This window comes from Pezoporus flaviventris, unplaced genomic scaffold (assembly GCF_033815535.1).
Source record: "Pezoporus flaviventris isolate CSIRO_AGI_PZ_B2104156 unplaced genomic scaffold, CSIRO_AGI_Pfla_v1 ptg000006l, whole genome shotgun sequence".
NCBI classification, from domain to species: domain Eukaryota; kingdom Metazoa; phylum Chordata; class Aves; order Psittaciformes; family Psittacidae; genus Pezoporus; species Pezoporus flaviventris.
Genome location: NW_026892554.1, coordinates 8,072,827 through 8,093,873, shown reverse-complemented (window position 1 = coordinate 8,093,873; position 21,047 = coordinate 8,072,827). Strand labels below are relative to the sequence as shown.

The 21,047-nt window shown below is 49.3% G+C and overlaps 1 protein-coding gene across 5 annotated transcripts in view; it reads left to right on the top strand.

The window, feature by feature from the left end:
• NTRK3 (neurotrophic receptor tyrosine kinase 3) overlaps window positions 1–21,047 on the top strand; it is a 207,561-nt gene that overhangs the window by 15,863 nt on the left and 170,651 nt on the right. For all 5 annotated transcript variants that reach the window (XM_061446762.1, XM_061446764.1, XM_061446761.1 and 2 more), the window contains 2 exons: window positions 17,673–17,747; window positions 19,082–19,153. In XM_061446762.1, the coding sequence (XP_061302746.1) occupies window positions 17,673–17,747; window positions 19,082–19,153 (147 nt within the window). The remainder of the gene's footprint in view (window positions 1–17,672; window positions 17,748–19,081; window positions 19,154–21,047) is intronic.

Genomic DNA, 21,047 nt, shown 5'->3' with positions numbered 1-21,047 from the left:
ATGCTACTGCTGCGCTCTGGCTTCGGGAGGAGGAGATGTGTAGAGTGGCAGTGCAGGGATGCTGACAGCAGTGGGGAAGGCAGGGGGCAGCGGAGGAGAGCAGAGGCAGATCTTCCAAATCCATATAAACAGCAAAAATACATTTCCAGCAAACACTTTCAGTCCTGCAGTGTTAAGAAAGTGAAGCACTAGAGGATAAGGAAAGCATGAGCAATAACAGCAGGGATTTAGGAAGAATAAATCTTGCCAGACAAACCTGATTGCTTTTTCTTTTTGATGGAATCGCAAAATTAGTGGCTGAGCAGAACGTGGAAATCCTAATATATTTGGATTTAGCAAAGCATTTGATATAGTGTCTCGCCAAATCTTACTCTTAAAATTAGTTCAGTTTGCCTTGGATATGATGCTGCCAAATGGACTGAAAACTGGCTTAGGGCCCTTAAGCAAATAATGGTGGGCTGTGTTTGGGGAGAGGGGGAGCTGTGGGAGCAGAGCTATGGACTGGCTTTTCTTATTAACCCCCCCCAAATCAACAGGAACCCCCCCCCCAAATAATCATAAGAAACTCCTCCAGGAACGTGGCCTCAGTTCTAAGAACCTTATTGCAGGAATACTGACAAACTGGAGAGAGTTCAGAAGCAAACAAGGGGAAAAGAAATCCATTGGAGGGGTCAGATTACCCTCAGAGGCTGGGGGCTGAGCAAGTCCCAGGGCTTGGAGGCATTCTGGGGAGGAGCAGGTGGTGGTCCATGGGGCCAGGATGAATATTTGGGCTGCTGTTGAGACCTGGCAGCAGCACCTCAGTGCTTTCACCCCAGCTAAGCTGCCCATTTCACGGCCTTTTACAGATATTATCCAGTAAGAGGGGTAGAATATTCACCGTGACTGTCAGAGAGAACATCCCTGACCAGGCAGCCGGGCACGTTTCCTCAGGGAAAGTCTTGGAGCAAGCACAAGGAAATGGTCTGCAGTGATTTGAGTCAGCAGATGGATATTTTCTGGGTTGTGGGCTTGGGTGGGAAGCTGAGAGGTGGTTGTAGCTGCCTTGAGGTGCTGCCTCCTGTGACATCTGCACCCCACAGGCTTTTATTTATCATCAAGGAAACTGCTGGAGTGCAGTTTTCCCAAGGGAGGATGGCTGAGTCCTTGTTTAAAGGCTTATGGAAGGGTGGTCCCTGGTCACCTTGCAGAGGTAGGACAGTGTAGCTTGATGGCCCTCACAGGGTTTTATATGAAGGGTTGAGCCCTGCCCATACAAGTCAGAAAGGATGAGATCTTCCAGCAAGTTCCCCTGTGAAGGGTGAACTGTCTGGTATCTGGCACGCTGAGCTCTTTGGGTCCTTCAGCACTTGTCTGAGGACTGAAAGAGCTGGTGAGTGTGTGGAGGTTCTTGGCATAACTGTAGTGTTCTCACGAGGTGAGAAAACCCATGTCCTTGAGTCATGGCTATTTCCATCAACTGGATGCTACCAGGGCCATTGCCCCCCACTGCCAGTGGGATGGCTTTGGTGAGTCAGGCTTTTCCATCTCCCTTTTAAAGCACATCTGTGCCTTTTGACACAAATGCAAAGAAACTTTCTGTATGGAAAAGGCAGCTTGCTCTAGGGAACGTTGCTATCTTTGGGGGTCATAACTAGATTATCTTGAGGTCCTTTCCAATCCTAACCATTTTATGATTCTATAATACATCTTGTGCTGGCAAGCCAGTGCAGCAGGGCAGGAATTTGCCGGGCTGAGCCAGAGTTAGGGAGAAAGCTATGGAGCAGAGCTGAGAAGAGTTCCTCAAAGACAGGGTAGCCTTGTGCTGGTATCTCAGTCTCCTTGAGGGAGTACATGGTTTCTTCACCCTATGATGGTCCCCCTCTTTGCACTAATCCCTGCCCAAGGCTGAGCCTGCTGGGTGGTGATGGTGGTGGTGGGATGGGGCTGAACCAGGCAAGATTTGGGAGGTATTTTTAACTGTTCTAATTGTGGCAGATAAATGCCATTCTTACTTGTTGGGCTTGAGCTACGGCTAAATCACAGCCAGTTCTAATGATGATAATTACCGGATTTCAATATTTATAGAAACGGGTGCTTCCTTCGCATTGGCGGGTGCCGCTGTGCTCTCACCTTCACAGATCGAAACCTTGGCTCATTATCGCTGCAGCTATTTATTTACTTGCACATTTTTAACCCACAGATGGCAACGTATGAGAGATCTGAAATGATAGGGGCCCACTGGAGGTGTTGTAGTCTTTGGGCAGAAGATGCAGGATGAATAAGGAAGCATCTCCTAAGGACCTCCGGGTTGAATTCCTGCTTGTTGGGAACTGTTGAGAGATGTTCTCAGGTCCTCAAGCCCTGCATTTGCCAGGGCATAGCCCCCAAAGGGTGGAGGTGACTGTGCATATATTTGCATGCGTTAGCACTGTGTATCGCTGCTTCTGATTGCTGTGTGCACCAGAACACATGCTGTAACTAAGGCAGAGCTCAAAGCTTAGGCAACACAAACAGCCTGAGTCCTGTAAGACTGGACTTGGGGGAGCTTGTGGAAAGGGGTCTGGGAAGTTCCGGCCTGCAGCAGCAGCCTCTATGTATGTTAACGGGGCAGCATCCTTGTGCTGCAGAAGGGAAGGCATGTGCCCATGCACAAGCCTGGAATGGGGATGCAGAACCCCTGGGCTGTATCCAACCAGCCTCCTCAGCTTGATCCCAGCCTGCATCCAGGCCTATGCACCCATTGGGTCTCAGCCTCCCTTCTTGTGCAAGGTGTAGAAAAGATTCACTTATTCAATTTGCTATCTCTCCAGTGCCACATAAGCTGTATTGATAAATTAATCTTATATTGTTGTGACTAAACAGCCCTGCAATTTTTTACACTGTGCAGTCTAATCTGTCTTGACAGCTGTATCATTAGTTTATATTTGTTGTAATCTTATTCGCTGTGTTGGCTGTAGGGAGTTTTGATTTGAGGCTCTGTGCTGCTATTCAAGCAATGGGTGCAGCCGGCAGCTTTCCACTGGGAATCTTGGGATGCTGAGGGGTGCATCCAGGCAACCACCTGCTTCTGAGGCTTGGATGGGGGCCCCTGGGTTGGGGTAAAGATGGTGAAAGGGTGAATGCTGGGAGATGTGCACCTTTAAGTGTCCTAAAAGGTTTGCTGTGCGATGAGGGATAAGCTGTTTTCTTGGTCTGTGTTTTCTGTGGAATGGGATGGTCCCTCCTCTGTTGCTTTTTGGTCACAGGGGATAAAGGGACTGTGGGAGCTCGAACTGCACTGTCTTCAGGCCTTTAGAGATGCTGCATGAGGGATGGTGATGTGTGCTGGCATAGCATGAAATGGAGGTGGCAATGTCATGCGGTGGCTGGCTGCTCCCCCTTCTCCAGCCTGGGTTTGCTGTTCCTGGTCCAAGCAGGGGTGATCTGGGCTTCTCCATTTGCTGTTGTAGAGAGTTCTTTTGCTTTGCAGGCATCTTCTTCCAATAACAGCTCCCCAAAACTGCGGAGCAAGATGTTTTGGGTTGGTGCAATGATATTTCTGCCAGCAGGGAGCAAAAGAGACTGTGTGTTCCCCAGGCATGGGACAGAACGTTGGGGGTGGAAGCATTTTGGCTGCTAATTTATGCTTCAGGTCTTGAACTTGTTAAATCTGGATGGGAAAGGATAATTGATGGTGCACAGGCTCCTGTTTGCAGCTTCTCTGACCAAGCCTGGGTGCTTTAGTAACTGCTCAAACCTGCGTTATTCGCTTGAATGCATCTTTTTGGGAAAGCATTCAGGATCTGGCAAGACTGAAGATATGAATGGCTCCCGAGGTAGGTGTGCCCCTTGCAGTTTGATGGTGCAAATTGTTATTTAGAGCTTTGATTAGGGTTGTACACCTGTAAGGACTGTCAGGGACCAGCAATGCCCTGTGCTGCACTCAGATCCACCCTGGCAACAATAATGTGTCAGCCCAATGGGCATGCCACAGCACCTCATATGCTTACATGCTTCCCCCTTTGCAGGCAGGACTAAGAGCAGAGAGTGCGATGCGCTGTGTGACAGCCCCAGTGGCTTCATGTAGGGCTGGTGAGGGAGGATGGTGAGATCTGCATGGTGGTATCAGCACTGAACGTAGGAAAATCCCCACTCCAGGAGACAAATGCATGAGGAAACATCTGTAGCCTGCTTACTGCCAAGCATGTAATGATGCTGTGAAAGGCATTTTATGTGTGGTGGTCCACAGTGAGTACTGGCAAGGGTTTGGTGACGTGTCTGTCCACCATGCAGCTCAGAAGGTCGTTGCTGTGGCATCAGGTTGCATCATGGTTGAAGTGCCATCCGTGAAATGATCCTGGGTTGGGGATGGTGTGTGAGAGCCCTAGGTAGTGCCATAGACCTTGTTTCAAGCTGTAGTGTTAAAGGATGATCCTTCACCTGCAAAGCCCCTGCCAGTGTTTTCAGCAAGGAATCGGCTCACTATGTAAAACCTGAATGGTCTGTGGCCATGGCTGTAGGATGGGAGGGAGTGACTCTGAGGGAAGCACTGGGACATGTAGCAGTTGCCAACGTGCTCATCTCTTTGCTGGATGGGAAAGATTCTTGCTTCGCTTTCTTAACCTCCTCACAGCACTTGATGGTTGCTGTTCACACCCTGTTTGCTTACCAGCTTGACATCAGAGGTGTGAGTACAGAGAGGGGTGCACTGAACACAGAGCAGGGCTCAGCTCTGCTCCTCCTACCCTTGTTTGTGGTCACCTCCTCCCCATGGCCAGGGTACCAATGGGGCAGATGGCAGCTTTTTGCTGTTTATAACCCTCTTATCCCTTAGCGAGTGTGGAGATGCCCTGATAATCTCTCTTCCTGGTTTATCCCTGAGTGAATTTCAGGTCCCTGCTGCTGATTCCCTGGTGCGTCTTGCTCCCAAAGTGCTGCTTTAAGCTCAGAGTATCCACTGTGCAGCTTGGGATAACATCCACTGCTGCCAATTCCTAAGCACTGGTGTGAACTGGGAACCACAGGGAGTTTTGGCTGGTACTGCTACGCTCCACCCATACTGATGAGACCATTTCCATAGCAACTACAGGATTCTTTAGAGGGGAGATAGGGGAAAGATGTGAAAAACCAAAAACAACCCAGCTGAAAGCAGTCACGGGCAGAAGCCATTGGTCAGTGTGGGGGGTGGGTTTCAGGAGGTGGTGTGCTGCCTCTTGCCCAGGAGAAGTTCCCTGGCTTGGTGTGCTGGTGTGGGACCCCATGGCCAGGGAGCCCTGATGCTCTCACTGCTTAAAATATGGAAACCAGAGCTGGTGCTTGCATTGTGATGCTGGGATGCCCCTGTGGGGCTGGGAAAGGGGCAGGAGCCTGCAGGGCTGTGTTGCATGGAGGTGGTGTGTGCTGTGGCTCTTGGGGGAGCCGTGGAGATGCTGCAGCTGCCAATGCACAGGGTGATTTCCCAAGCTGGTGGCATTGCTGTGCTAGTTGCTGGCAAGGTGATTCCAGCAGTGCTGGGGGCCATGGGAGTCAGGAATGCCTTTCACCTGCCCCTGCTTTCCTGTAGGGCCTGGGGGAGGGAGCTGCAGCTTTTGGCCTTGGAGCATCCCAGTGCCACTTTGGTTTTGCACTCTGCCTTCCCTTCCATCCACACCCTGCTCTATTCTCCTCTGCCTCCTGCCCTGCTGAGAGTCACAGCTAGAAGGGCTATAAGTGATGCTTTTGGGGCTGAAAACTATGGGGTTGGAACTAGGTGATCTCTAAGGTTCCTTCCAACCCAAACCATTCTGTGTTTCTATGAATGCAGTGAAGTGCACAAGCCTGGCACAGTGTCACTGTGTCCTATCCCAGAGGTTGAATCTAAGCCTTGGCATTGCGGCAGAAGAGATCAAAGAGCCTTGACCCAGTGCTGTTGGGGCTTATCTGTGGTTTGGTGGTGGCTTAGGTTTGGAAAGGCTTTTGGGCAGGTCTGCTGGCTTCCTGGTGAGCTCAAAAGTGGCTGAGGGGCTGGTGGGCATCCCACAAGGCTAGGGCAGGGAGGCTATATGTGAGGACATATTGGTGGGTCGCTCTCAGCCACATAGGTTGGTGATGCCTGGTCCCGGCTCTCCTGCTGCAGAGGATGAGGGAAGCCATTCTCCATCCCACTGCGATATCCATCGAGGGAGAAGGAGCCGGTGTGCAGGAGGGCTGTCCCCACCACCTGCCATCCCCAGTAAGCCCCAGCCTGGCAATGGTGCAGGCTCTTGGGCTCCAGCTGCTGTGGGCTGCGAGTGAGCCAGGCTACTCCTTGGAGAGCTGCGTGGCTGGTGGCAGACAATGTCTGTATTCTTTGTGCAGAACCAGCTTCCCTTTGCTGACAGCTCTCTGGGCTCATGTGGTTTGCTCTGAGGTTGGGCTGGGGCTCGGACCCTCCTGGCTCTGCAGCTGCCCAGGAGCAGGAACCAAGTTTAAGGGGAGGAAAATCCAACAGCAACAACAAAATGTCCCTGGAAGGTCTTCATCCGATGATCTGCTTTCTCTGAAATTGCTCCGTGACCCGAAACAGTGCCAAAAAGCCATGTGTGCAGTTAAATACATCTCCAACCCATGCAGTGAAAGGGCAGGCACCGTCAGGAGGTGCAGCCTGGCTTGCAGCCTCTCCACTAAACTGAGCAGGACCTGTGGATGCCTCAAATGCTCCTGTGAGATCTCATTGCTGTCAGTTTAATGCAGCCTCCTGGGAATGCTGCAGAAATAGGAGGCTCATTTTCAGGATCACCAAGCTATTTGGCTTATCATGTCTATACTTGGGTCTTGTACAGGGGGATGTGGCCTTGTGCTATGGAGAGGAGCATGGCCTCTCTAGGACAGTATGTTATTGCTTCTCACTGTTGTGGTCTTAAACCTCCATGCAAATCCTGGTGATGAGCAACATCTTCCAGCCTGCTAGCAAAGGGTGGCAATGTCAGTGCTGGGTTAATGAGTTGCCAAGTGTTGGTCAAGCTGCAGTCGCTCAGGTTGTGTGCTCCTGCCTTGCTCCTGGTGTAAAGGAAAGCATAGTTGCTTAACAGCCAGTGCAGCTCAACAGCAGCGTGTTTGGATAGTGTGAGCTCAAGGCTTCACCTTCCCTTTGGCCCTGGTGAAGAAGGTGCCCATAGGGAGAGAAGGGCAGATGTTTGGTCAGGGAAGCTGGTTTTGGAGTGCTGGGTGAGCAGAGGCTTCTCCATAATTCAGTTATGTCTTTATCTAGAGGAGGGGCAGACCGAGCTGTGACATGAGATGGAAATGGTCCCCAGATTTGCTGTTTCAAATCAGCTCAAACACAACAACCCGGTTAGCAGTGTCTCTGGCTGTCACAGTGTTGTCTTTAGCGTTTCTTCAAGGTGCTTTTTTTCATGTTTATATAAACAAAGTAGAGCACTGGGAGAGGAGCTTTTAAAGTGTCTGTTCCCTCCCTGCTCTCCTTTCTTCCCTTCTCCTGCCTGTGTCATGTTTATAGGTTTGCTGCTGAGCTTTTCCTTTTCAGACCCAGCTGATTCCCACAAAATGTATGTTATCCCGGGAAGTGTAGAGCTCTTGAGTCACCGTATCTTAATCTGTACATCCCTCTGCTCCTGAGTGATGGTTCTGCTCTTACATGTCCGCAATAAGAGAGAGCTGGTGTGTGTCCCTCTTGTAGGAAGAGCTTGGGGGGCTGGAAAGAGGGGAGGTGTTTTTTTCTGGCTGGGAAGTGGACCAAAGCCTCCATCGCTGGGGAGGGATGGGCAGAGCTGGCTGTGATTTATTTGCAATGCAGATACAAGCCTGGGGTGTGGGGGGGAGTGGTATCGTGGTAGCTGGCTCAACATAAACTCTATGGAGGGTCTTCCCAGTCCTTTGGCTTTATGGAGAACCACTGGTGGGCTGGGCAGGCAGATCTTCCATGCCATGGAGGTAACAGGGACCCTGGAAAATCTCCTTGCCGGTTGGAGCTGTTCTGCCCATGGCTGCCCTGAGCGGAGCGGCTGGGAGCCTGGCCTGTGGCCAGCCCAGCTGGGCATTGCTGCCCGCTAGCTAGAGCTTCATAAACACCCGAGGAGCCAAAACGCTGGAGGATCAAAGTTCAGGCTCCCTGGGGGCCGTTTGGGAAAACAAACGCTTCATGGGAGCAGGATCCGAGCCCAAGGAACATTGGCTCTCCTCTCCTCTCCTCTCTCCTCGCTTGGGCAGCGGCTTTCCTGGTGTTCGGGTGTGTGGGAAAGCTGGAAATGGGATGAGCCGTGCTATGGGGGTGGTGGAGTTGCGGGGGAGAGGAGGAGGATAAAGTGGGAGGGGGGACTGAAGGAGAGTGCTGGATTTAGCTGCTAAATAGCCATAACCGTGCAGAAGCAGAGGGACCCTTTGGCAGCTCCAAGCTCTCTGTTCTGTGCTGCTTTTGGGAGCAGTGGGAAGGATCTGCCCAGAAATGCGCAGCTACATTGAAACAGACTTGAGATGAAGCTGATGTGGATGTAAAAGGCTCCCAAATAGAGATGCTGTGGAAAAAGGCCTGGGAAGGGCGGTGGGTCCGGATTAAGGACCACAGCCTCCTCTCACTGCAGTGCTTGTGCAGCCCCATCTCTGGCTCTTGTGTCTGCTCTAGCTGGACTCTCCCTTCTGCCTCCTCATTCCCAGCACCATATATCACTGTAACAGCCAGTTTGTAGGAGAATTCTTCTCCTTTTTCTCCTCCACCCATTTTCTGTCTTTAGCACACCATGAAGTGCAATGCATGCATGTGGCTGGCGACGCTCCCCTTTGGGTCCTAGCTAAGCTTATATGTTCTATCAGCACATGGGCTTGACCATCGCAAAGGTCCTGTGTCTTTTTGGGAAGCTTCTTTCCATCACATGCTCTTTGGCACTGCTCTGTGCTGAGAGTTATTCCTGCCAAGCTGAACTCCAGTGATCCTGTACCTTTAGTAGCTCTCCTTGTCTTGCTAATGTGCATAAGCACTGTGCTCTTCAGGAGAGGAACATCTGCATTTGGAGCGGAGCTTGGCAGCTCTGCCTGTATCAATTTATATGTATATATATATTTTAATTTCTGAAAAGCCCCAGACCTGTTTGGAGATGGGAACGTGGGGGGATCTGACTTCAGTTTGAAGATGTAGTGAGGGTTTCATAAAGCAGAATGTAATTACTGAAGTTGGTTTGGACCAGGGTGCTGCTTCCTCTGTCAAATGCTCTTTTGATCTCTAAAGACCACAAAACGCTGCACGCTGTTGGCTCTCACTGCATATGAAATCCTATGGATGAAAGCATCTTTCCTTTGGTGTGGCAGGTGCCTGGGGAGCTGCCTAAAAATGGGAGCTCTTTTGGTCTCCTGTGCTGTGTAAAGCAAAGATGCTGCCTCACCTTGGTGTAAAACTCCTATGGGAATTGTTTTTCTCTGCCCTTGGATTGCCCTCTCCATCCCAGCTGGCTGTACGGCTATTCTGGAGATGAGGTGTGATCAGGCACATGCAGGTCCTAAACAGGAGCCTCTGCTTCATGTACCCCAGATCCATGTGTAACAATGGGAAGCACATATCTGGGCACAGAGGACCAGCTCTGCAGGCTTTCCTGCTGCAGAGTAACAAAAGAAATGCCCTTTTGGGGAAATATCATGACTTTTTTAGTCTGCCACCTAAAGGAAAAGGGGAGTGAGCTACAGCTGATGCTGCAGGCAGGGGGTGAGCTCTTGCTGTTGCATCACCTCAAGTTGCTTGAATCATGTATTTATGTCCATGTCTGCAAGACTGAAGTGCTCATCTCATCTCCTGCCCTTACTTCAGGTGATGTCTGAGAGCGTGCAGGGGTCAGAGAGTGACAGGCAATGAACAAGAGGAGGTGACGAGGTGGTGGGCAGGCAGCTGGGGCTGAGCCAGGAGCCCAGCCTATACACACAGTGATTCAGGGACAGTGTTCCCCAGCCCCGTTCCCTGTGCAGGAGATGATGGGAGCTTCCTCCTGAAGCTTTTGCACTGTTGCTCATCTCTGATAAATGAGGTTGCTTCAACACTTGGATGATTTTGGATGCTTCAGTTCTTGTTCAGGACTCTAGGGGTGTTTTTTTCCCAATACTAACCAAGTAATAGGGATGGGTTATTAAGGAGGGTATTTGTTGTGATGGCAGTTGCACTGCTGCCCACAGCGCTTCAGTTCTGCTGTCCCACTTACACCTCTTTCTTCCTTTCTGAAAGAGAGTGACTAGGCATAACTTCATGCACTGAAGAATTCTGGACATAGGATGCAGTAATGGAACATCCTCCTTCCCATGTGCCACAGCAATATGTCCCTGCTGGGTCCAGGCAACCTCCTGTCCTCTATTAATACTGGTACATTGTCCCTGGACGGGATGTTCTCTGTTCCATAAGTCACAAGCTGGAGCTAATGCAGGATTTGGAGGTTCTCCTGGGGTGAGCTGAAGGCTTTGGAGGATCTTAGGAGGAAAATGGGTGAATGTACAAACATGGGGCATAGAGCACCCTGTGCCTGAGGGGGTCTCATGTCCTCGAGGACAAAAGCAAAGGGTGAGGTCCTAGTCATGTTGGCACTGTTTTGTGTTTGTTTTTAAACACATGCACTTTCCCTCTCTCCTTTAAGTACAGCTCCTATGTGCCTTTACAGGTTCCAGGCAGCATGTCTTAATAGTAGTGCCTGGAAAAAATGTGTTCGGCCAAGCTTAAAGCTGTTTCTCATATCTTCCACAGTAGGGTGCTTTTATATGGCAGTCTTGTTAGATAGTGTGGCTGTAGCAACTCTTCTGCACTTAGGGGTTGCTCCTGCTGGCCTGGAGCCAGGCAAATGCAGTTGGGGTGAGCATGAAGCTTGTCAGGGCTCATCTGAATGGAGTCCTGAAAGCAAGCCCTCTCCTCTGAATGCCTTGTGTTCTGTGAGTTGCTGGTGAGTAGCAGTTGGGTTTTTCTCCAGGAAGACTGTTAAGGCACCACATTGTGGTGGCTTGTGCATGGCTGTATCATTCCCATGCCCTCCCCAGTGGCACAGACTGGGAGCTTTTTCCTTTACCCAGCCTTTCTGGAAGGGCAGGGCCTGATTTAGGTCGTAGGGTTCCATGGGGAATGGGTGCATCCCCCTGGCATCCTCTGAAGCACCAGGGTACACTATATGGCCTTAGCAAGAGGAGCAGATCTGTTGGTGCAGAGGGAGCTGTGTCACAGTGGTGTGTTTTATGACTGTTACCTTGACAAATCACAATTACACTGTGGGATTATGCTCCTAATTGTTTCTACAAAGCTGGATTTGATTTCTCCCCCTTCTTCCACCCCCTTTCCACTGACCTCAAATTATCCTTAATGATGCAAACTTATCCATTGCTAGGTGACTTTTCCATGTGGTTTTGGGAATGCGAAGCCCACCCTTTAAATGGCGAAAATATTGCCCTCGTAAGTCTTTATTCAGCAGCACTTGCCTTTAATGCTCAGTTACCAATTCACTTTTATATCTTCCATATTGAGGGAATCAAGTCTTCATGCGTCTGGTTATTAAATGTGTGCTATAAGTGCCTTATAATGCTGTGGAAGACTGCTGATTCCTTTATGGCTTCCTTAGCCCTGCATGGGAGATGTGAGGGATGGGTAAAAGGAGCTGGCAGTCCCCACTGTGGCTGTGCTTTGCCCCGGGGTGTGGGAACTGCATCAGTGCCATGGGTTTCCCAGCTTCCAGGTCTTCCCACCAACATCTCGCACACCTCTGCTTGGAGGAGGCAGGTCTTGCTAGTCAAGGGTTTTAAGAGATGTCATCACTCTGTTTCCCCTCTGCAATCAAATTCATATTTGCATGATCTGGAGCTCGCGTGCCAGGAGCTTTGTTTATGATGCTAAACATATTGGGTAATTGAAAGCCAGTGCTTCTGTCTGGATTGTGAGGTATCATGTGCCTGGACGATGAATCAATTTTCCAGTTGCTCTACAAGAGATAGGACTCAAAACTCTGCTTACCTTTCTTATATATACCTATAATGTATATATATCTATAATTTATAGAAATACATATGTAAAACCTGTATGTTGGGAAGCTTCCTGCTTGCTGGTGTCCAACTTATTCACTGCCTGGTACCCAAACACAAGCAGTGGCACTTAGCACAGCGTGGCTCTAACAGGGATGTGTCATCTCCTCTGGCAGTCATTGGAGTTGATGGCATCCTGAGGAAAAGTTGCTCCCTCTGGTCTGGGTTAGATATAGATTTGGTAGCACATGTGTACACAGGCTATATAATACTTGGTGCTTATCAAGAGCAGTTTTTAGCTATTGACTGCAGAGCTTGAGAAGCTGATAGAGATTAGATAAATATTATCCTTGTCTCATGAGGAGGGTGAAGGGAGGCCAGACACATTAAGTGGCCTCAAGCTACTTGGTAAACTGGCAGAAGCTGTTTTCCATCTCTGCCTCATGCACAGGAGCATGTAAGCCTGGCTGTATTTAAATCCCAGTGGATATTCTACTCCCCCTTGCCACGTGGGCATGTAGAAAGGGGGGCATGTGGAGCTGTGCAGGTCTGCTGTGTGGTCTCAAGGTCTGCTGTGTGGTCTCAAGGTGACACCAGCCTGTGTTGTCAAACACCTCATGGCACGGTGTCCTGGGAACAAAAGGACCCACTGCTGCCCTGGGGTTGGTGATAAATGGGGCAAGGTACAGGCATTTCTGGAGACTACCTGAAACCTAAACTGTGTGGCTTGGTGACTGTATGGTCGCCAGGATTGCTAATCTCTCTCTGTGTCTGTGTGATGGGGGGCAAAGGAACCTGTGACCTTCCTGGCCTCACATGGTGCCTTGTGATCTGGGTGAGATGTGATCCTCGTGAGATGTGGAGCTGGCAAAGAGGGCTTCATGCTTCACAAGCTTGCTGTTGACTGGGATGCAGCACACAAGCTGTGGATAGACCATTGTTCTGACTGCAGTGGTCTGCAAGGCCTTAAACAAGTTGTAAAGTCATGGCAGGTAGGTACCTTGAGGCTGAGATACGATGCTGTGTTGGGCTCCTAAAGTTAGCTTTTGTCAGGCTATCCAATATCTTTGGAAAGCTAACTGATTTCCTCAGCAAAGAGACGGCTTCATGGTGAGAGGTTAGTGTTGCATTACGTAAGTGGCTTGTTTTTTTGGAGGAGACAGAGTGCAGCCCAGCTGTTGTAGGTGCAGAGCTGGATAACAGAGAAGTGATGGTGGGAGGTGTTGAAAGAGGAGAAAACCGCTGAGGTTCCTTGGAGATGATGTTGGATCCTGCTTTTATTGAGGACAGTGGCATGAAAGGCAACAGTGTGCTCATGGGCTTCTCTGCTGGCACATTGCTGGAACTGTGGGAGCACAATGTGGGGTGAAGAAGGCAAGGGAAAGAGCTCCAGCAGCAAAGCCAACAGAGAATCTGATGCAAATTGGGATGGATGCAAATTGGGATGGATACAAATGTGGGTGCAATGGGGCTTTTGTTGCCAGCCAGGAAATCATGTCAGTTGGAAAGAAATGGTGGCTAGGAATGCTTGGTGCAATGCTCAATTATGGGATGAAAACAAGCCCTTCAGGCTGATGAGGTGGTAAAGGCCAGTGTGATCTCAGGCTGCATGTCATGGTGTTTCCAGTGTAACTGCAGGGTTGTTGTTGCTGTTAACACAAGTGAGACCTCCTGGAGATTGCTCTGTGTTTTCAGTTGCTCTTGTTCAAGAAAAAGGAACTTAAATAGGCTGATGAATGAAATAGCCATTTTCTAACACAGTGTTTATCACAGTGGTCCTTCTTGTATAGGTCACCAAGTGTGAGTGTCAGTTGTGCTGGGTCTGAAGGCAGAAGAAAAATAACCTTGCTATCAGGACTCTGCCTGAGCAATATATCTGCATCACTTCTGGGACTTGTGTTAGGATCTCTTCAAGGCAATTGAGACAATTTGCCTTGCACTTCACTGCTTGGTACAGACGCACTGTCTTAGAAGAGCTGGGCGCATGTAACTTATAAATTATAGCTGGGTGGGTCTGGCTCTTGCTTTTAAAGGAGGAAGGAAGAAATGCCAGGAAGGGAAGACAGCTGCTTAAGCAAAACCAGTTTTGACAAAAGAGAAGATGGATGTAAAATGCTCGTGAGTACATTTGGGTAAGAAATGGAGAGAGCAGAAAAGTTCTGGTGCAGTGTTTCAGTATGAGTTGGAAGGGTAGAGCCGTAGCTACTCCTAAGGTGGACTTCGAGCTGTCTGTAGAAGACATGGTATGATGGCAGCTCTGTTGAGCAAGGAGACCTGGCCCAGCAGGACCCTCCGAATAGATGTGAAGTAAGCAAGTATTTAAAGAAACAACCCCTAGCCTCCATCCCCACCAAGTAAAATGAGCAATCACATCTGTGTTAGTGATGCATCTCATATGGTCTCCATTAGAAGTTGGAAACAAGTTTAGGTGGATATGTACGCAGTGAGCAGTTTGGGATTTGTCAAGTATGGTATTGAAGCTATTGCGTCTTGCAGAAGAGCAGCTTACCTCAGTAATAACTGAGGAATGCCATGGGAATATCTATTTAGAGATGTTTGCAGGGAGGAGGGAGTAACCCACTGACTGCAATTCATACCTCAGTGCCTGATTGCAGAGATCAGCGTAGGGCTGGGAGTTGTCACATCTTTACTTGGCATGAACCCAGCACCCGTGTTCCTGCCAGGTTAATGAACCGAGGCAGAGGACAAGGGAAGGTTGCAGTCTTCAGCAGCAATTGGGAGGATGTAAGATTTCTAGGGCAAGCACAACCCTGGAAAGAAAAGAGGGGGGGAGCTAACTGAGAGAATGAAGGACATGAAGGGGGACTTGCGTTAGGGGTGGAGTTTCTTGGTTGGTTTGTTTTCCTTTGCAGCCACTGCCAATTTTGCAATCACAGCTTGAATCCTTGAGCTTTCAGAATAAGACGTGTTCCTGTTTTGTCTTTAAAGTGGATTCAGGTGAACCCAGCCAGTGCAAAGTGATGTTGTTCTTTCCAAAGCAATAGGGAACCAAAGAAAATGGTTTTTCTGTTCTACCTTTGAGGTGCCTGTGAACCAAGACTAATATGCCGCTTAGGAGCAAGGGTGCAATTCCTGCCAAGTTGAAAAATCAGATAAAAAAGGGGAAGAGCCATTTCTGAAAGTCCCTGCAAAGGGAAGTGTCTGTGTAGCTTAAAGGACTCAGTCCCTTGCTGACCTGTGTACCTAATTCAAGGTGATGCTATTTCCCTGTATTGCACTCTCATGTAAGGCAGCTGCTATTATTCTATATATATGTGTGTGTGTGTATGTATTTATTTCCACTGTTGCTTCTCTTGTCTCTCACTTTATGGGTGTTGTGTATCTGTCAAACTGGCAAAGCATAGATTTAGATTAGATATTCTATATTATGAGGGTGGTTAGGTGCTGGTACAGGTTGCCCAGAGAAGCTGTGGGTGCCTTATCCTTGGCAGTGTTCAAGGCCAGATTGGATAGGGCTTGGAACAACCTTGTCTAGTGGAAAGTGTCTCTGCCTGTGGAAGGAGGATTGGAGCTGGATGAGCTTTAAGGTCCCTTCCAACCCGAACCATTCTGTGATTCTATGTTTAATAACATGCCAAAGCTCAGGAAACTCATGGGTTTTGTTTGGAGGCTGTAACAGAGGTTCTGGAGTTGTATTTACAGACTAGTGTGGTCACTTCTGGAGGGTTTGGCCATGCGGGGGCCCCCTAAGACCCTCATACCGAGTGCTGAGTCATCAGAAAGTCACACCTCTGCGTGTCACTGGGAACAAGCTCAGTTCTCTTTCTGCCACTTCTAGGTTGCTGCCCACATGGTCTGAGTGTCAGGTCAAAAATAACCTTGACTTTTTTTAGCAAACACAATCAATAAAACAAGAGCCAATCTGGCCGCCGCCTCCTCCCCAGCTGTGCTTGTTCCATAGTTCCTGGCTCAGGGCTGCTCCATCCCTCCCCGAAGGTCACTGCTTGGATGCTGTAGATTCAGCATGACTGAGTGGTAAACCCACAGCATCTCATGCCTGCTTCTTCCCATGTTCTTTCTCTCGGAGGACCCTCTCTTTTAATATGTAGGTGTTGGAATGAGAAATGACTTCAACCTGTGTTTCTAGCCTTGCTCAGTCCTGTGGCCCAGGATCTGAACTCGCAGTCCTGCCCTGTCTCAGAAGGGTTTCAATGAGCCTTTGGATCTCTTGACTGGCTCTTTTCAGTGTGTGTTTTGTTCTGCAAGTGTTTGCAGGGGCCTTAGCCCTTGGCAGGGAATGCACAATGGCTGTAATAATGTCCTGCTTCTCATTCTGACTGTGACACAGACGATCCAAGCCAATGAGCAGGTCATTGAGGATGAACCGTAACTTCAGCTGTCATGCAGCAGACAGTTGGGAGCTTACTCTGTGTCCTTACAGTAACCCCTCTGGGTATGCAGGCAATTATGGAACATGTGGAAAGCAGAGGTGGCTCTTGTGGGTCTCTGCTTTTCTTGGATTTGCATTGTGAGAGAAGAGAAACATGTTTAGATTTAGTCCAGGCTAATTTTAGCTGAGTTTTTCTTTCTTGGGCTGGATGGTGTTTGGGATATGGCTCAAACAGGTCCATGTACTTCTGTCACGCTAATTCATCTGGCCTTGTGCAAGCGCAAGGCACCACAAGTGCTGGAGGAAGAATGTGTGGCCCTTGTGACTGCTCTGGAAGTGCTCAAGAAGTCCCTCTTCTGCTTACTCTGGACCACTATGTGAGGTGCTGCAACCTTACTGAATCACAGAATCATGGGATGATTCTCAGTTTTGGCTTATCACTCCAGCCCTACATCACTTTGACATATTTCCTCTTTTCAAGGCCAAAGCTAACTATTGCATCAAGGCAGATGTGAGCTTGGATGAACGTGTTCATGTTCAAAGTTGGGCTTGCTCACGTACTGTCTAAGGGGACCAGCCAGATGTTTTTCCTTCTTTGAGAGAGGTCCACCTCCACCTGCTCCCCAGCAAAGACCTTCTTGAAAATGTTTGTACTTTCTGGTGGGAGGGTGCTCAATTTTAACCTGAGAGAAAGCCTGAACTGGCCAAGCACTGCCTAGGGGAGGAGGACCGAGCTCCTTCCCCATCACAGAGCGTTGCAGCTTGATAGTGGCCGCAGCCAGCCACAGTGCTGCCAGCATCGCTCCTGTGCAGCTGATAACAGGGGACCCCATTCTCAAGGGCTGTTGGTCTGTCACCTTCCCCTGGCTCCAGTATTTCCTGAGTAATCAATCCCATGGTGACAGGTCTATTTCTGGTTTTGTTCTCTATTACATACCTGCCAGAGTGCCCCGGGCAACTGAGCAGTTCATAATAAAGGCACAGTTTCCAAGCTAAGTTGGCTGCTCTCCTGCCAGCAGCACTTCCAGAGAGCAAAGACTAGGACCCTGTTTGTCCACACCTGGAGAGACTGGTTAACATATATATATGTTTTTTTTCCATTTAGGCACTGAGTTGTTGTTGAGAGGTTTTAGCTGCTTTTACTCATTTTGTGTGAGCTCTCAGTTGTGTCTTTGTTTCACTGATGTGTGCAGGGATGGCACTGACTTGTACAGTGGTGTTCAGTGGCTTGATTGCACATTCCAACACTTTAAACTGTGGGTAAATCCATTTAATGTGGCTTTTCCAAAATGTTGGGAGAGCAGAATGGGGCTGGGTTGTAGGGTACACCGTGGTCCCTGTTTGTGTCATCCCCTGCATGTGTAGAACAAGCATATGGCTGTGCCACAGCTGAGCCTTTCCTTCTTCCCCACAGACACATAGAGAACTGGAAGAACTTGCAGACGCTGAACGCTGTTGACATGGAGCTGTATACTGGACTCCAGAGGCTGTGAGTATGTCCTGTGTGTGTTGGGGGGAACAGCACTGGGCAGCCTCTTCCTTCCAGCAAAGAGCTGTGGCTTCCCTCCATCAGCTGTGGTGCTCAGAGCATGTTTAAGCTACCGGCTGTGATGTATTTTGCTATGAGACTGTGGATGGAGATGAAGTGATTTTTAGTCCTTACTGGGTCTGTTGGAAGGGAGATTGCTAGCTCCTGACAGCTCTGTCAGCACACATCAGCCCTGACCTCTCTCCTCCCCTGCTGTTCTGGTTCTGGGCTCGTGCGTTGTTCTGACTCATTTCGGCCCCACAGTGCAAAATTCCAGCTGCCTCCACCGATCCTTCACTGCTGGGCTGTTGGTTCTCATTTAGTGCAGTTGCCATCACAGTGCTGCTGCGTGATAAGGGAATCGCATCTCCCTGTACAGCGCTCTGAGCACCAGGACAGGTCAACTGTGTGCGTCACGGAGGGGAAGCTCAGGTCCGTGAGGCTGAAGGGACTTGCCAGGTGCTTGAGAAGCCTGGCCAAGTGAGGATACTGCCCAATCTCTTAACTCCTTCTCCTGCATCCTCCTGGAGCCGGGAGTGACCTGGGTGCTGCTTGTGTTACCCAAGGTTAATCAGAGACTCTGCTAGTGTTTTTAACTGGGAGCTTTCCAACAGGCACAGCTTGTGTGTGAGCTGGAGGAGAGGTGCATGTTGCTGAGCACTCAGTAACCCAACCCCAGCAAGCTGAACTTTTAACACACATATACCTTGTAAGCAGGCTGGCTCCTGTTCTTGTCTCGCCTAAGAAAGCAGTAACGGAGTCCAGCATACATTTGTTTGCAGCAGATATTGATAAATCCTGTTCATAGTCCTGAGAGAGCTTCTCCAAAACAGGATGGGAAGAGGATTCCTCCTTCAGCATCCATAGTTCCCTACACAAAATACTTCAACCTCTTTATCAGCGCTGCAAGCAGGAGGGGTTTCTCTTAGGTTTGAGGGAGGGGAGATGGTGGTGTTGGGGTTAGGCTTGCTGCAGGAGCAGGCATTGCTGCTTGTGGACATGGAGGGAGAGGAGCAGGGGATGCTCTGTGCCACCCCAGCAAGACTCTGTGGGTGTGGGGGGACAGTCTCACCCAGCAGCCACTCTGCGCTGAGCCTCTGCTGTCGTCATATCAGATGAAGCTGAAAAGCCCAATTTCCTCTTAGCTTGTAACTCAGAGAGGCTGTCTGGGAAGAGATGTGCCTCCCCAGGGGGGTGAAATCGCCGGCTCCCAGTGCAGCTCGAGTGCCTAGTGCGGGGTTTTAGAGCACTTGTCCACCCTGACTCCACTGCTGCCCTTCTGCATCTCTTTGCAGGACAATCAGGAACTCAGGACTACGAAACATCCAGCCACGCGCCTTTGCCAAGAACCCTCACCTACACTACATGTGAGTGCCAGCAGCTTCTGCCCTCTTTTCCTTCTGCTTCCTTTGGGAAGGCAATCCCCAAAGTGCTTGTCGAGATCAGTGGGAGGGAAGGGGTTGTTAGTGGGGAGAGGAAAAGCGAATGTGCAGGAAAAGGCAATAGGCTATGATGCAGGATGAGATGAGGTCCTGCTGGGCAGTTGATGGGTTTAGGTTTCTAATAACTGCCCTGGCTTTGATGGCTGCTCTAACAAGCTCAGCCTCACAGTGACCAAGTGCACATTTCCCTTTCTGCACTGTTTGGGAGGGAGGCACATGCCCCAGCAGACAGCCACATCCTGCCCTGCTCATCAGCTTTTGTGCTTTCCTTGGGCACAGGGCTGCCAGCTCTGCTCCTAATTACTGACTGCTTAAACTGGTCTAGGGTGGGGGTGTTTTGTGCCAGAGAGGCTAGAGTCCTGTTATCATGGGACATGGCACAGGGGTCCAGCTGCTGGCTCATTGTTAGACAACAACTACAGTGACCCTGTGGATTCCCACATCCATGAGGCCAAGGGCACTGATTTCTTTTCTTAGATGGGTATTTACTTTTTTCAAGGTGATAAAGGGAAGCCTGAATTTCAGGCTGGTGTGCAAGCTGCTCCATGGCATACCTTGTCAAAGCGACTGCGTCCAAGATCAAACCCCTCTCAGCTCTGGTATAGATAGAAAAGGTGAAAAGTGTGAGAGGCTCCAGCCTGAGGCACGGGGTGGATGGAGAGTATGTGAATTCCTGCTTCTTGGAAATCGTTGTTAGTGGCTTCTTTGAAATCGGTGCTAGTGGCTTCTTCCATGAAAAATGGCCGTAGCGTGCATCCGTTTAAGCCCATGGATGCATGTGGCCATCAATATGGGCATGTTCCTCAGGCAGGGAGATGGATGCGACCTGCAGAGCAGGATAGATTTGTCTTTTGATGTTTGCTCAGAGATGATGTGAACTGAAAAACCCCAAAAGCTTCCTTTTTGGAAAACCTGCTACAGTTGCTAAGTGACAGTAAAGTACTTGCTAAACAGGAGATCTGCAGTACCAAGGGGCAGGAATAGTTAAGGGCTTTGTGAACAAGCACGGGGTCTTTCAGAGTTTAAAGAAGTGCATATTTTGTCATAATCAACTCTCATTAATGCTGACTGCTGGGACTTTCCTCATTTCTGTGCTCTGTTATTTTGATTTGTAGCATTTGGTTTGTGTTTTCTGTAGTTGTTTGTTATTGGGAACCTTCTCTCTGAATTCCTTTTCCTCTGATGCTTTTTTCGGGGGGATTGTTTGTCAATTGTACAGTTGCTGTTTCTGTATCTAGCAGATAAAATGGATACTATTTGATTACTGACAAAATTACTTTGAATGTTGTAGTTTAAAGGGCCATGTATGCTCATTTTGAGGCTGAATGTGGTGTTAATGTGCACATATGCAGGTGTTGCTGTTTTTTCCAAAACTATTTGGTTTTGTCTTTTGATATTACTTTTGAGACTGGTGGGGTGAACCTCTTACATCCATCTTGTGTCAAGAGTTAAGGTTGGTATGTGGTGATGAAATATGTGTTTGTTTACTGCTTGGGCTATATAAGATTGATTATGTTCTTAATGTCTTTCTTTCTTTGTTTTGTGAAGCTTGAGGCAAGTAAGTTTATTATTTGGTTAGTGTTGCCAGTGCGTTTTGATGCTCTTCCTGGGACCTTGCAGCATAGATTTTTGCAAGGTGGTTATCACCCATGGTGGATGCCGGGCACTTGGTGATGGAGACCCGGTGTTTGCAGGGATGGTGACTCCTTCCTGCTCATGAGAGGCTTTTGGGCCACAGTGCTACTGCTTCCTTGCAGCCAGGCTGCTGCTTCTGGGGTGCCTCCCAAGGCTTTGAACATCGTGGCAGGAAGCCGGTGCC